This window comes from Hypomesus transpacificus, chromosome 12, assembly GCF_021917145.1.
Source record: "Hypomesus transpacificus isolate Combined female chromosome 12, fHypTra1, whole genome shotgun sequence".
In the NCBI taxonomy this organism is placed as follows: domain Eukaryota; kingdom Metazoa; phylum Chordata; class Actinopteri; order Osmeriformes; family Osmeridae; genus Hypomesus; species Hypomesus transpacificus.
Window position 1 is genome coordinate 524,123 of NC_061071.1, and position 14,710 is coordinate 538,832.

Genomic DNA, 14,710 nt, shown 5'->3' on the forward strand with positions numbered 1-14,710 from the left:
CGGGACCCGACAAGCTGTTCAGCTACAAGAACAACATCCAGCTCAAGATGTACAAGCCGGTGAGGGACACTCTCACACACTAACTCACTCACACACACTAACTCACACACACTAACTCACACACACTAACTCACACACACTAACTAACTTACACACACACACTAACTTACACACTAACTAACTTACACACACTAACTCACTCACACACACTAACTTACACACACTAACTTACACACACTAACTCACACACACTAACTCACACACACTAACTTACACACACTAACTCACTCACACACACTAACTTACACACACTAACTCACTCACACACACTAACTCTCACACATACACTAACTCTCACACATACACACACTCATGCACACACACTTGTCTTATGTCAGTCTGTGATTTGTTTTATTATTATTATTTAGTATGTAGGTCTATGACAGCCGTATGTAGCTTTATGACAGCCTTATGTGGTCTATGACAGCCGTATGTAGCTCTATGACAGCCTTATGTAGCTCTGACAGGGTGTTGTCTCTCTACAGCCGGTGTTTCTGAATGAGGTTCTAGTGAAACTTCCTGACCCGTCCAGTGACGAGCCCGTCTTCCACATCTCTCACATCGACAGAGTCTACGTCCTCAAAACAGAGAACATCAACGAGAGGTAACACACACACACACACAGAGAGAGGTTATCATAACGGTGGCTACACAGTACAGTATATACGCTCTGATTCTTTCATCTTTGGTCATCCTGTGTGTGTGTGTGCTCGTCAGGACGGCCTGGGTGCAGAAGATCAAGGCAGCGTCGGAGGACTTCATCGAGACAGAGAAGAAGAAGAGAGAGAAGGCGTACCAAGGTCAGCTGCCCCACTCTCCTGCTCAGCTGCACTGGCTGACTGTTTCACTGGCTGACTGACCGGTCTAAATGACTGTTTCACTGTCTGACTGACCCGTCTAAATGACTGTTTCACTGGCTGACTGACTGGTCTAAATGACTGTTTCACTCTCTGACCCACTGGTCCGACTGTTTCACTGTCTGACCGACTGGTCCGACTGTTTCACTGTCTGACCGACTGGTCTGACTGTTTCACTGGCTGACCGACTGGTCTAAAGTCAATAGTCCATCCATAGTAGTGTTTCTTCTTGTTACTATCCTGGGACTGGTGTGACTGGTCTACAGGCCAGAGTGTTGATGTGTTACTGCCTGTTTCTCCAGCTCGCTCTATGAAGGCCAGAGTGTTGATGTGTTACTGCCTGTTTCTCCAGCTCGCTCTATGAAGGCCAGAGTGTTGATGTGTTACTGCCTGTTTCTCCAACTCGCTCTATGAAGGCCAGAGTGTTGATGTGTTACTGCCTGTTTCTCCAGCTCGCTCTATGAAGGCCAGAGTGTTGATGTGTTACTGCCTGTTTCTCCAGCTCGCTCTATGAAGGCCAGAGTGTTGATGTGTTACTGCCTGTTTCTCCAGCTCGCTCTATGAAGGCCAGAGTGTTGATGTGTTACTGCCTGTTTCTCCAGCTCGCTCTATGAAGGCCAGAGTGTTGATGTGTTACTGCCTGTTTCTCCAGCTCGCTCTATGAAGGCCAGAGTGTTGATGTGTTACTGCCTGTTTCTCCAGCTCGCTCTATGAAGGCCAGAGTGTTGATGTGTTACTGCCTGTTTCTCCAGCTCGCTCTATGAAGGCCAGAGTGTTGATGTGTCACTGCCTGTTTCTCCAGCTCGCTCTATGAAGGCCAGAGTGTTGATGTGTCACTGCCTGTTTCTCCAGCTCGCTCTATGAAGGCCAGTGGGATTGGCCGTCTGCTCGTCACCATCCTGGAGGCCACCGAGCTGAAGTCCTGCAAAGCCAATGGTGACACACACACCTATACATATGCACTTACACACTTTACATATACATATAGACACACACACATTATGCAGTGCACGCAGTACACAGTCTAACTCCCTCTCTCCTTCCCTCCCTCTCTCCCTCCCTCCCTCCCTCTCTCCTTCCCTCCCTCTCTCCTTCCCTCCCTCCCTCTCTCCCTCTCTCCCTCCCTCCCTCCCTCCCTCCCTCCCTCTCTCCTTCCCTCCCTCCCTCCCTCCCTCCCTCTCTCCTTCCCTCCCTCTCTCCTTCCCTCCCTCCTTCCCTCCCTCCCTCCCTCCCACCCTCCCAGGGAAGAGTAACCCGTACTGTGAGGTCACCATGGGAGCCCAGATCTACACCTCAAGAACCCTGACAGACACCCTGAACCCCAAGTGGAACTTCAACTGTCAGTTCCACATCCGAGACCTGTACCAGGACGTGCTCTGCATCACCATCTTCGAGAGGGATCAGTTCTCCCCCGACGGTCTGTCAGCTGTGTAGAATGTTTCTGTTAGTCGGATGACTGTCTTCAACACTCCGATGGGCGTTCAAATAACCAGTTGACACGCAGCATCTGGTCAACGTTAGGGCTAATTACTCTCTCTCTTTCTTTCTCTCTCTATCTCTCTCTCATCCTCTCCTTCTCTGTCTCTCTCCCTCTCTCTCGTCTCCCCTTCTCAGACTTCCTGGGTCGTACAGAGGTTCCCGTGGCGACCATAAAGAAGGAGCTGGAGAACAAGGGTGCGGCGACCCGCCGTCTCCTCCTCCACGAGGTGGCCACCGGCGAGGTCTGGGTCCGTCTCGACCTGCAGCTCTTCCCCAGCAAGACGGCCGCGCCCAAGTAGGGGCGGGCCTCGCCCACCGCCAGGGGCTTCACTCACCTGATGATGTCACAGAGGGCTACCGACGTCCTGGAGAGTCTTGAGGACGAAGTCTTGGTTTCAGGAACGAGTCTAAGTTTGGGGAGAGAGTCTTAGTTAACCACTGGATGTGATGTGAGGATATCTCAGGATTTCTACATTCTTTCTTCTTCTGTGTCTATAGTACTGCACATTCAGACCTCTTATGATAAGGTATGCAGTAGACATCTGCCTCTGGTGGGATTCCCAGTGCCTGAGACAGGAAGCTGGAGAGCAGAGTTGTTCTGGAGCAGGAAGCAGGAAACAGGAAGCAGGAAGTGGTTCCTGGTTGAGGAAGGCCTTCACATAGGGCTCTACATGGACGGTTGTAACCAAATCACCTTGGGAAAATAGTTTATAATAATAATTGAATAGCTGTTTGCATTTGTTGTTGTTTATTACGTCAGTCTACTAGCACCAGTAACAAATACCACCAAGTTTCAGTTCCTTTTATTGTCATAAAACTCTCATTTTTTGTGTCTTTTTTAATGTAATCTCATCCGACGGTTGAAATAGCACTGTAAACCGAAGTGGGTGTGGTGTTGAGGGTGGAGGTGGGGTGGAGGAGGTTGGTTGGTTGGGGTTCTCCTTTAGTTCTAATTGCCATTTTCAACTCTAGAAAGTCTAGTCTTCCTTCCCTCGGGTTGACCTCTGACCTTCCAGGACTGGAGAGGTGTGAAGGCAGTTCCCCTCTCCACAGGGCCCCAGTGTCATATCAGACCAGTGACTCTGCTGATACTGCCTGATACTGCCTGTACTGCCCCCTGGTGTCCTGGCTGCTCATGGCAGGTGCTGTAGGAGTTTATTTATTTTGTATTTATGCGTACATGACTATTCTGAGGTTAATGCCGACCAGTTACACAGGTGTTGTGATGTGTGCGTGCGTGTTGATGGTGGGATCACGTCAGTGCTTGTGACAAAACCTCATGTTTTAGCAGCTGAAATTCCACTCCACAATCCTCCTTCAACACTTCTTCTGTGTATTTGTCCAGCTGCAACTCTTTAGTTCATGTATTTCAGAAAACTATTTGATGTTTTAACTTTTAGTTTATTTTACTTTGACATTGGTTGATATGTTAGTTGGCCCCTGTGTCGTCTGTTTAAAATCAGTCAGCTCCTATGTTCACAGTCGTCTTGTATGAAACTCCTCCAATCAGGGTTCTATAAGGATAATAAAAGGTATTCAAATCAATCTTGTGTATGTGTGCACTGAACAAAAGGTTTCTCAAAAACAGAAGAAATGATTTTAATAGAATATTGATATACTGTATTCCCCCTCCTCTTTATCTCCACCTCTGTCTTCCTTTTTCCTTTTCTCCCTCACTCTCATTCTCTCCTTTCTTGACTCATTATCTTGTCTCTCTGCACATCCTGCTCTCTCCCTCTCCACCTCCCTCACCTCATTCTCCCCTTCGCCACACTCCTCTCTCCTCATTCTTTATTTTCCACCCTGCTTCATCTCCACCACTCTCCCTCCCCTCACTCTACACTCTCTCCCTCTCCTCCTCCTCCTCCACCACCCTCCCTCCCCTCACTCTAGATAGGTTGATATACTTTATTAATCCCGTGGGGAAATTCAGGTATCTCTCACAGCCCTCATACCAACAACAACCACAGACAATATGTACAGAACACGTTACAATACAAACACACAACACAACATGGCCATGTACAGAGTAGATAAGATGCAGTGCAAAACGTAGAACATAGGGTGCTGAGCTGCTGCTACTGACGCTGCTGAGCTGTCCTGCCAGGACACGGCGGAGGGGATGACCGACACCGCCCACGATGGCCAAGAGCTTGACCCCCGCATCTGTATCTTCACAACAGTCACCGCCTTGCTGACCAGTCTGTCCCTCTCCACCACCACCACCACCCTCCCCTCAATCTACACACCCTCTCCTCCACCACCACCCTCCCTCCCCTCAATTTACACACCCTCTCCTCCACCACCAGCCTCCCTCCCCTCAATCTACACACCCTCTCCTCCACCACCACCAGCCTCCCTCCCTGGACCCGATACTGCTGGTCCTGCAGCCTCTCCTCCACCAGCCTCCCTCCCTAACCCTGACACTGCTGGTCCTGCAGCCTCTCCTCCACCACCACCCTCCCCGTCAGGGTGTAGCTCAGGCCCCTCCAGTTGAGCACGTTTCCGGGCGTGTAGTTGAGGTCGGCAGTGAACCTGCGGATCTCGCAGGGCGACAGGACGTAGTCCCACATGTGGACGTCGCTGACGCTGCCCACGAAGGCCTGCTCCCTGCTGAACCCCCCCCCGTGCGAGTCCTGCTCCTGCCCCAGCAGGATGACGGGGCTCCCGTCCAGTCCCGCGCCGCTGTAGCTCTGCCTGCGCGAGCTGGCCTTGCCGTTGACCCACAGCTGGCTCAGCCCGCTGGCAGAGTCCCAGGTGCCACACACGGAGGACCAGGTGTTGAGAAGGTCAGGCAGCTCGTTGAAGACCAGGCCCACGTCCCTGATCCAGAAGGACACGGAGCCCAGAGGCTTCTCTTTGAAGAGCAGGATGTCGTTGTGGTGGGAGGGCGTTGCCATGGAGAACAGGGACTGGATCTTCCTCTGGTCAGTGAAATACCTGGAGGAGATGGATGCGCACACCCGTTGACACGTGTGGGGTTCAGATGGCTGAGCGGTTAGGGAATTGGGCTATTGATCAGAGGGTTGCTGGTTCAATTCCTGGCCGTGCCACATGATGTTGTGTCCTTGGGCAAGGCACTTCACCTTACTTGCCTTGGGGGGAATGTCCCTGTGCTTTACTGCAACTCGCTCTGGATAAGAGTGTCTGCTAAATGACTCAATGTAAATGAAATGCATAGACACATGGGAGAAGGGTGTAGCTCAGTGGTTAGAGCACCTCACTACAATCAAGAGGTCACATGTTCAAGTTGTCCCTCCTCTGTGCTGTGTGTTGTTTTGGATAAAAGAGCTAAATGAAAACATTACTACCTGAGACACACGGTGACAGAAGCAGATATCTTCTTGGTTGGAATGAGCTTAGCGTAGGCAGAGTCTGACTCAGCTGGGAAGGTGAACATCTTATCACTCAGATCTGCAGAGAAGGCGAACATCATTATAACGCAGCTGTCTGAAACGTGACATTATTCAACTAAATCTGTGCCATATTTACAGTAGGATATATACAATGTCTAACTTGGAATCAAAAAATGCATGAACAAATGTAGATCACTGCCACAGTATGGATCAAATAGGTTTTTAGGTTTTCTTTCCTAACAGTCACAAGTGCCCACAGATTAGCATGGAGGCCTTCAGAGAAGACAAGGACAGAGTGGCCAAAACAGAGAAAAGGAAATGGAAGCAGCGTCCAGAGGACCAGTGAGAGACGGTTGATATGAATCACACCATCAAACACCCTAATAACATCCATCCTTTACAATTCATATAGGAGATCCAGACATTTTGACGTATCTTGACTTATAACAAACTAAATCCAAACCAACTCGCACCGGTTTAACTATTTGTATGTTGCTTTGGAAAAAATCATTTCATAAATAACGTGTAACGAGTATGAAGGAAGAACACAGTCAGAACTCTCACCCTGAGAAGCGGACCAGCACACAGTCGTCATGACGACCACCAGGAACAGTCTCTCCACCTGACCGGGCGACATTGTTGAAATACTGTATTGCTGCTATACAGAATGTAGTTTGAGATATGGTATCCCAATCTTACCTCTGATGTCCTTTTTATACTTGTGTGTGTGCATGTGTGTGCGTGTGGTGTGTGTGTAATGAAACAGAAGTATCAGCTGAACAGTGTGTGTGTGTAATGAAACAGAAGTATCAGCTGAACAGTGTGTGTGTGTAATGAAACAGAAGTATCAGCTGAACAGTGTGTGTGTGTAATGAAACAGAAGTATCAGCTGAACAGTGTGTGTGTGTAATGAAACAGAAGTATCAGCTGAACAGTGTGTGTGTGTAATGAAACAGAAGTATCAGCTGAACAGTGTGTGTGTGTAATGAAACAGAAGTATCAGCTGAACAGTGTGTGTGTGTAATGAAACAGAAGTATCAGCTGAACAGTGTGTGTGTGTAATGAAACAGAAGTATCAGCTGAACAGTGTGTGTGTGTAATGAAACAGAAGTATCAGCTGAACAGTGTGTGTGTGTAATGAAACAGAAGTATCAGCTGAACAGTGTGTGTGTGTAATGAAACAGAAGTATCAGCTGAACAGTGTGTGTGTGTAATGAAACAGAAGTATCAGCTGAACAGTGTGTGTGTGTGTAATGAAACAGAAGTATCAGCTGAACAGTGTGTGTGTAATGAAACAGAAGTATCAGCTGAACAGTGTGTGTGTGTAATGAAACAGAAGTATCAGCTGAACAGGGGGTTGGCGGGTCTGTAAATGTCTCGTTAGGAGCTCAGTTACCTCTGGACTGACTATCGGCTCCCCTGGAGATGGAGCAGGACAGTTGTGTGTGTGTGTGATGGACAGTACACTCTGTGTGTGTGTGTGTGTGTGTGTGTGTGTGTGTGTGTGTGTGTGTGTGTGTGTGTGTGTGTGTGTGTGTGATGGACAGTAAACCCTGGGACAAAACAGGAAGTGTCAGGGTTTAGTTCTCCAGGAAAAGCAGCTGAAAGAGGACTTGAAAGGAGCCAGACCAGCAGTTCTTCACTTCGCTGACAGTACGATGGTCACATGATCACACGGTCACATGATCTAGCGGTTACGGAGGTCGTGGAAGACACTGCAGGGCACTTTTTGGTGTGTGCCACACGTGTGTGTGACATCATTCACTTTATATCACAAACTTATGTCACGGACATATCCCACACTCATCATCAACCCTCCCTCAGGCACACTCACAAGTGCATCCACACGTGCATGCGTGTGTGTGTGTGCCTGTTGTGTACGAAATGGGATGACTGTGTGTGTGTGTGTGTGTGTGTGTGTGTGTGTGTGTGTGTGTGTGTGCATGGAGGCGTCTCTGTCTGTGTGCTGGGAGAAAGTCTGCGGTCTCACAGGCCTCCAGGGGTGAGGGCTGTGTCTCAATACTCTGGAGTGGCCTCCTCCCCTCTCCTTAGCCCTCTACTCCCCTCTCCTCAGCCCTCTCCTCAGCCCTCTCCTCCCCTCTCCTCCCCTCTCCTCCCCTCTCCTCAGCCCTCTCCTCCCCTCTCCTCAGCCCTCTCCTCAGCCCTCTCCTCCCCTCTCCTCCCCTCTCCTCCCCTCTCCTCCCCTCTCCTCAGCCCTCTCCTCCCCTCTCCTCCCCTCTCCTCCCCTCTCCTCAGCCCTCTCCTCCCCTCTCCTCAGCCCTCTCCTCAGCCCTCTCCTCAGCCCTCTCCTCCCCTCTCCTCCCCTCTCCTCCCCTCTCCTCAGCCCTCTCCTCTCTCCTCCCCTCTCCTCAGCCCTCTCCTCTCCTTTCCCCTCTCCTCAGTCTTCTCCTCAGCCTTCTCCCCTCTCCTCCCCTCTCCTCAGCCCTCTCCTCCCCTCTCCTCAGCCCTCTCCTCCCCTCTCCTCAGCCCTCTACAGCCCTCTCCTCAGCCTTCTCCCCTCTCCTCCCCTCTCCTCAGCCCTCTCCTCCCCTCTCCTCAGCCCTCTCCTCCCCTCTCCTCAGCCCTCTCCTCCCCTCTCCTCAGCCCTCTCCTCCCCTCTCCTCAGCCCTCTACAGCCCTCTCCTCAGCCCTCTACAGCCCTCTCCTCAGTCCTCTCCTTAGCCCTCTCCCCTCTCCTCCCCTCTCCTCAGCCCTCTCCTCGCCGTCCTCCCTGCAGCTCAGAGGAACAGCCCTGACAGTCACGGGTCCTGGTCGGCCTCTGTCCTGCTTGGAGCCTGATTCTGGAGCTGGAGGAGGGAAGGAGACTGGACTGAATCACGTAGATCTATGCTCCATTACAAAATGACACATGAGCATATATATACATATATAGAGATAGACACTGATATAAAGAGAGAAAGAGAGAAAGAGAGAGAGAGATTAAGGGAGGATAAGAGGAGGAGACAGATAGAGGTTCAGCTTTTGCAGATTCAGTCATGGGAATGATTAGATTAGAACAACTGTGCATGAACAACCGTCTTATGTAACACACACACACACACTCAAAAAATAACGAGGGGACTCAAAACACAAACCAACCAAAACTGGCAGTGAGAGAACACGCACACACACACACCCACACACACACGCTCGCACACACACATACACACACACACACACACCCCTCTTCTCCAGACACAGTAGTAGCTATGAGAGGGATGATTATGGATGTTTTTGTTTGTTGAATGATCTCTGCCTACCCTACCCCTCTTCTTCAACATCCCCCCGTATCTCTCCACCTCTCTCTCCATCTCTCTCCATCTCTCTCTCCACCTCCCTCTCCATCTCTCTCTTCTCTGCCCGGGTCTGTGTTTTCAGTGGGAGGGGGAAAGGAGGGTAAGTGTGTGAGTGTGTGCGTGCTTGTGTGCACATGCGTGCACGCTCGCACAAATGTGTGTGGATCTGCAGGACTCAGACGGTCTCTCATCATGCTCCAGCGTTACAGGTCTGGAGTCCCCAGGAGCACAAACTGAAGCTCTGGAGCTGGGAGACCTGGCAGGGCAGAGAGAGACACCACTAGATGATCTGCTCAACACACCTCCCCAGAACTCACAACCAATGCTCTTGATTCTAGTCTGGAGTTTGTTAAAAAAGAAAATTGCATTCATGACTTTCTTCATGGAGTTGCAGTGTTCCTATCAATGAAGAATGACCATGAAGCTTATGTGGACGTTCCAGTGAAGAGTGGATGACCTGTGGATGACCTTTGAGGAGAGGAAAAGACAGAAGGAGAAGAGTAGAGAGAGAGAGAAGAGAGAGAAGAAGAGGAGAGAGGGAGAGAAGGAAAACCTGAATGTTCCAGAACCAGCTTGACATGGAGATGGACGGTGATGACGGTAGGTGCTCTGGACCTGGAGCAGAAATCCTCTCAGCGTTTGCTTCAGTCTGATTAGACTCTTGTCCGACTGGACTCTTGTCTGACTAGACTCTTGTCCGACTGGACTCTTGTCTGACTGGACTCAATTAATCACAGCCAATTATGTGTAAAAAAATACAATTACAAAAATATATGCACTGTATTTCTTAGAATCTTTTTGGAGGGGGTTTTGAGGGACCTGTATCTGCTGATAAATGATAAAAAATCTTTAGAGCTCCTTTATTCTTGCACTTTCTCCATGTTTCTTTTCTCCCAGTGTGTTTATAGTCTTAGTACACTCTTTTCTGGGCTTCTCGGACTCACTGACTTCCATTTTCTATCACAATCTTATCTCTGATTTTCTGTGTATCTCTCCCCTCGTCATCCCCCCCCCCCTCTCTCTCTCTCTCTCTCTCTCCCTCTCTCCTCGTCTTCTCTCTCTCTCCCTCTCTCTCCCTCCCTCTCTCTCCCTCTCTCTGTAAAGGCTGGTTGTCTGGATGAATCAGTCTCAGAAAGACAATGCTGCAGATTGTAGACACAGGACCCAACAGGATATATACTGTGCTTATGTGTGAGTGCATGAGTGTCATAGAGGAAGAAAAGGGGGGAAGATAGAACATTTTAAAATAAAGTAAGTTCCAAATGTTTTACGTAGTGTACGGACAGTGGTGGTCTAGTTATGTTCAGTAACAGCATACACACACACACACACACACTCAGATGGTCTCTACAAACACACATGTTCTCTCCAAACATGCACACACACACACACACACACACACAGACCACATGGACCTCTTCTACATACTGAACACTGTGGAGACATGGAACTCTTTGCATGTCAGAACTGATCATTGTTTTGTGTATCGTCGAACAATCGTCGTTTCCTCGACGTGTTGTCGTGATGATCGTTCTATCAACCTTGAACTATCTCGCCTATAACCCAGTCATGCTCGGAGTCTCCTGTTGCTAAGTCCTTGGTACGGAGATCCCCATCGTATTTCCTTATAACCTCAAGGTTTGTTCCCTTATTCCCTTGTTTTCGTAGAATACTAGACCTATACGAAAGTAGTCTGAACAGTTTGATACAGTGAATCTCAACCCTTCACACGTCAATACAGACACCAGGTAGACACGTCGATGCTATGTGTCTAAATCACTGGTTTCCCAGGAGCCTCAGCTTTGTCTTGGCGTGGTGTATCCCTTGGATCTGGAGGAGGGCTATGACTTATGTCTTCTTGGGCCTATATATATATGAACCTTACTGTAATAGTCTCTATAATTTAGGACGGACAACGGCTGTCTTTTACCTTTTTATTTAATTACTGTTATACAAAATAGTACAGTTTATATCTCTGTTAAGGAGTACCTTATTTCCCCGTTAATAAAGAGTGGTTATATTTTAGTTAAAAACATATAAGTTATATCTGTTCCTGTGCACAGAAAACCTGGACACGTTTCTCCTAATTTGAGTTGACACGAGTTTCTAACAGTTGGCACGTGTACTTCTATTGCCAGCAGTTTACTTCAACAAGGTTGTAAGAAACCGAGAGCTCCCTGTAGTTTCTCTATGAAAACCGTTTTCTACCACATCCCATGCAAACAGTTTCTAACTTTCATACTGAGGCATTCTGTCTAAACCTCTAGCAAGCAGCTTCTAACACATCTTATCTAAATACACATTTCTATTCACTAAGTATGTTTATGCACCTGTGTGTGTGTGTGTGTGTGTGTGTGTGTGTGTGTGTGTGTGTGTGTGTGTGGAGATGTGAGCAAGGCCCTCCAGCACTGAAGAGTAACCCAGTGTTAGTGGGTCACTCTCAGCCAAAGGGCGTGTTCTCATCGTACTGATGGTACAACCACAAGGCCCTAGGAGAACCAGGGGAGAATTAACGTCTGCGTGCTTGTGTTTTAGATGTGCGTGTGTGTGTCTGAGTGTGTGAGGGGTGTGTGTGAGGGCTACCCTCATTAAATATCTATAATTTATCATAACACTTGTATCTCTTTTGCCATCTGTCATCTCTCTCTTTCACCCTCTGTCTCTCTCTCTTCTCTCTCTCTCTCTGTCTCTCTTTCTTTCTCTCTCTCTCTCCCTCTGTCTCTCTCACTCTCTCTTTGTCTCTCTCTCTTTCTCTTTGTCTCTGTCTCTGTCGTGCGACCCTAACCCCCACAGACAGGGACCACCCTCCGCTGCTCTGAGAGGACAGAGGGGAGAGGAAGAGGAAGAAGGGTGAAGGAGAGGATATAGGAGGGTAGGAGGGAGGGAACCTGCTCCTTAGTACCTGTCAGAGAGACATTCCCAGTGACATCATGAGTGTTCCGCCCACTGGAACTCCGAGCCCAAATATGGAAGTGAAGGTCGTTTCCCAGGAGATGGCGTTGCTAAGCAATGCCTTGGCAGCCTACACCTTTCTAGCAGGTAAACTAAGCAACAAGAATGGAAGAAGGTGGTATTTTATAAGCTCTACGGTTCAACTACTGCTCTTTAATTTTGTGTTCTCTCATCATCTTTGCCCTCTGTCTCCCCCCATCTCTCTCCTTCTCCCCCCATCCTATCCTCTCTCTACCCCCCTACTCCCCTTCTCTCTATCCCACCCTCTGTTTTTGTCTGTGTCTACCCCCCCTCGCCGCCCCCACCATATCTCTTTATCCTCGACCCCCCATCTCTCTCTCTCTCTCTCTACTCCCCATCACTCTCTCTCTCTACTCCCCATCTCTCTCTCTCTCTCTCTCTCTCTCTACTCCCCATCTCTCTCTTTCTATCTCTCTCTCTCTACTCCCGATCTCTCTCTCTCTCTCTCTCTCTACTCCCCATCTCTCTCTCTCTCTCTACTCCCCATCTCTCTCTCTCTCTCTCTCTCTACTCCCCATCTCTCTCTCGCTCTCTCTCTACTCCCCATCTCTCTCTCTCTCTCTCTCTCTTTTTCTACTCCCCATCTCTCTCTATCTCTCTCTCTCTCTCTCTCAACTCCCCATCTCTCTATCTCTCTCTCTCTACTCTCTCTCTCTCTCTCTACTCGTTGCCCCACCATATCTTTTTATCCTCTACCCCCCCATCTCTCTCTCTCTCTACCCCCCCCCCCCCCACATCCTCCGGCCCCCAGACCATCCAGAGAGGGCAGCTCTGGTCTTCGTCAGCGGGGTGTGTGTGGGACTCCTCCTCACACTCTTTGCCCTCGTCTTCCAAGTACACTGCCAGACCGACTGTCACTACAGCGGCAGGAGGCGACGTCGCCACGACGTCAGTGGCCCTCGTCATCACCGTGGCGACTCCCACTGTCCCATACACCACCCTGCAGTGGCGGAGACCGGCGAGGACAGCCAGTCGGGGGACTTGGATGACGTCACTGCCGACCTGTCGTCAAGGAGACGGAGGCAGTCGGAGAGAACGCTGGTGCGCACGAGTGTGTTCACGTCGGCAGAAGGTGATCACACACACTCACTCACACACACACTCACACACACACCCTGTGGTGGCCATGTGCAGTGTGCTGGGACGTGGTGGTGCTCTGCTTCTGTTCATGGTCCTTAAATATCTTACAACCTAACAGCCATCGCTCTCGCTCACTTCAAGCTGCACACCTGCATACACACGTGTGTGTTGTGTTCTTGTGTGTTTGACACAACACATCAACACACATAAACACACAGGAATGCATCAGCGAGTAGTACACAAACATCCATGCATCAGTACACACAAGCTTTCACACACACACACACACACACACACACACACACACACACACACACACACACACACACACACACACACACACACACACAGATTGGGACATTGGAGCATTTGCGACATTTGAACAGAGTTCCTTCATCTTGTCTTGCTTTGGTCAGCAGAGTTGGAGCGAGCGCAGAGGCTGGAGGACAGAGAGAGGATCCTCCGAGAGATCTGGATCAACGGACAGCCTGACCTGAACACCATCACACACGGCCTCAACCACTACTACTGAGGGACAGCCTAGGACTGTGTGGGTTGGGGTGTGTGTATGTGTGTTTTTTTATCATATTTGTGACTGTGTGTGTGTGGTTTATGTGTGCCTCTTTTTCCCATGGTTAAGAGGACACAGCTGCCTTCTTCTCACAGCAGTTACAGTCTGTCTGGTGTGAGTCAACAGCGCCCTCCAGAGGCAGGAGGGCCATCAGGCAGTCTGAGGAAGCCTATGGAGCCGGAAGTGAGCCTGAGTTTTGCTGTGTTCAAGATGGGGAGATATTTATGTGATAAATGATAGACATGATGTAGTATTTACATTAACATTTAGTCATTTAGCAGACGCTCTTATCCAGAGCGACTTACAGGGATATTACCCCGGGGCAAGTAGGGTGAAGTGCCTTGCCCAATGACACAACCTCATTTTGTACGGCCGGGAATCGAATCGGCAACCTTCTGATTAATAGCCTGATTCCCTAACCACTCAGTCATCTGGCACCCATATAGTATACTCCACTCTGTGAGGGCGGGGTCTCTCACATGGGCTATGTTTGTTTATGGAGAGACAGGAGTGAGTACCATCTGGAAGAGGCTTATCATCAAGAGATGTCAACAAACCAAGTTAGACATGGGGCAGTGCCCGCCTCAGACCCCCCTTAGAACCGAGCCCTTGTGGAAGGCATGTATAATTGAAAATGCATTTACTTAATCTGTCTTTATTAAATTGTATCGCTATTTTGTTTCCATTAAATGTGAGTTTTCCTTGTTCTATTAAAGATTGAACCTTTCATGTTGAAAAGGTTGGTCAGTAAAGGGGAACTGTAAATCTCTTTCTCTTCTTTTTCTTACTATGTAATTCCCTGTCATCTGTTCACTCCCTGTTGAAACTTAAATATGTGGACTAACTATACAAAAGGAGCAAAGTCTAGCTAATACTAAGGGGGGTCTAGGTAATACTAGGGGGAACTAGTTCTTTAACAAGAGATACAGTTTAATGTAAACCATTTGTCGTTAACATATTCTGCAAACACATTTTTAAAGATCGACATAGGGTATTATCTCAGCAAAGTCGATTTAAAAGGCAAAACTTGCCTTGAAA

The 14,710-nt window shown here is 49.0% G+C and overlaps 3 protein-coding genes across 4 annotated transcripts in view; 2 read left to right on the plus strand and 1 right to left on the minus strand.

The window, feature by feature from the left end:
* itsn2b (intersectin 2b) overlaps positions 1-3,941 on the plus strand; it is a 26,140-nt gene extending 22,199 nt beyond the window's left edge. Inside the window, exons 30-35 of the mRNA XM_047031319.1 lie at positions 4-59; positions 546-664; positions 778-860; positions 1,770-1,853; positions 2,161-2,334; positions 2,532-3,941. Coding sequence (XP_046887275.1) covers positions 4-59; positions 546-664; positions 778-860; positions 1,770-1,853; positions 2,161-2,334; positions 2,532-2,695 — 680 coding nt within the window. The 3' untranslated portion in view covers positions 2,696-3,941. The remainder of the gene's footprint in view (positions 1-3; positions 60-545; positions 665-777; positions 861-1,769; positions 1,854-2,160; positions 2,335-2,531) is intronic.
* An 849-nt stretch (positions 3,942-4,790) lies between these two features.
* Positions 4,791-6,468, minus strand: LOC124474743 (C-reactive protein-like). The gene is made up of 3 exons (XM_047031149.1): positions 6,317-6,468; positions 5,708-5,810; positions 4,791-5,336 (listed from the first exon to the last, which is right to left on the minus strand). The coding sequence occupies exons 1-3, from the start codon at positions 6,387-6,389 to the stop codon at positions 4,811-4,813; spliced, it is 702 nt and encodes a 233-aa protein (XP_046887105.1). The 5' UTR covers positions 6,390-6,468; the 3' UTR covers positions 4,791-4,810.
* Positions 6,469-11,978: 5,510 nt separating this feature from the next.
* LOC124474956 (protein eva-1 homolog A-like) lies at positions 11,979-13,750 on the plus strand. 2 transcript variants are annotated; one of them, XM_047031426.1, is made up of 4 exons: positions 12,039-12,087; positions 12,773-12,922; positions 12,968-13,093; positions 13,521-13,750. In XM_047031426.1, the coding sequence occupies exons 1-4, from the start codon at positions 12,042-12,044 to the stop codon at positions 13,631-13,633; spliced, it is 435 nt and encodes a 144-aa protein (XP_046887382.1). In that variant the 5' UTR covers positions 12,039-12,041; the 3' UTR covers positions 13,634-13,750. The 2 variants fall into 2 exon arrangements, with proteins under 2 accessions (XP_046887381.1, XP_046887382.1); XM_047031425.1 differs by having other exon boundaries at positions 11,979-12,087; positions 12,773-13,093.
* The last annotated feature ends 960 nt before the right edge of the window (positions 13,751-14,710 follow it).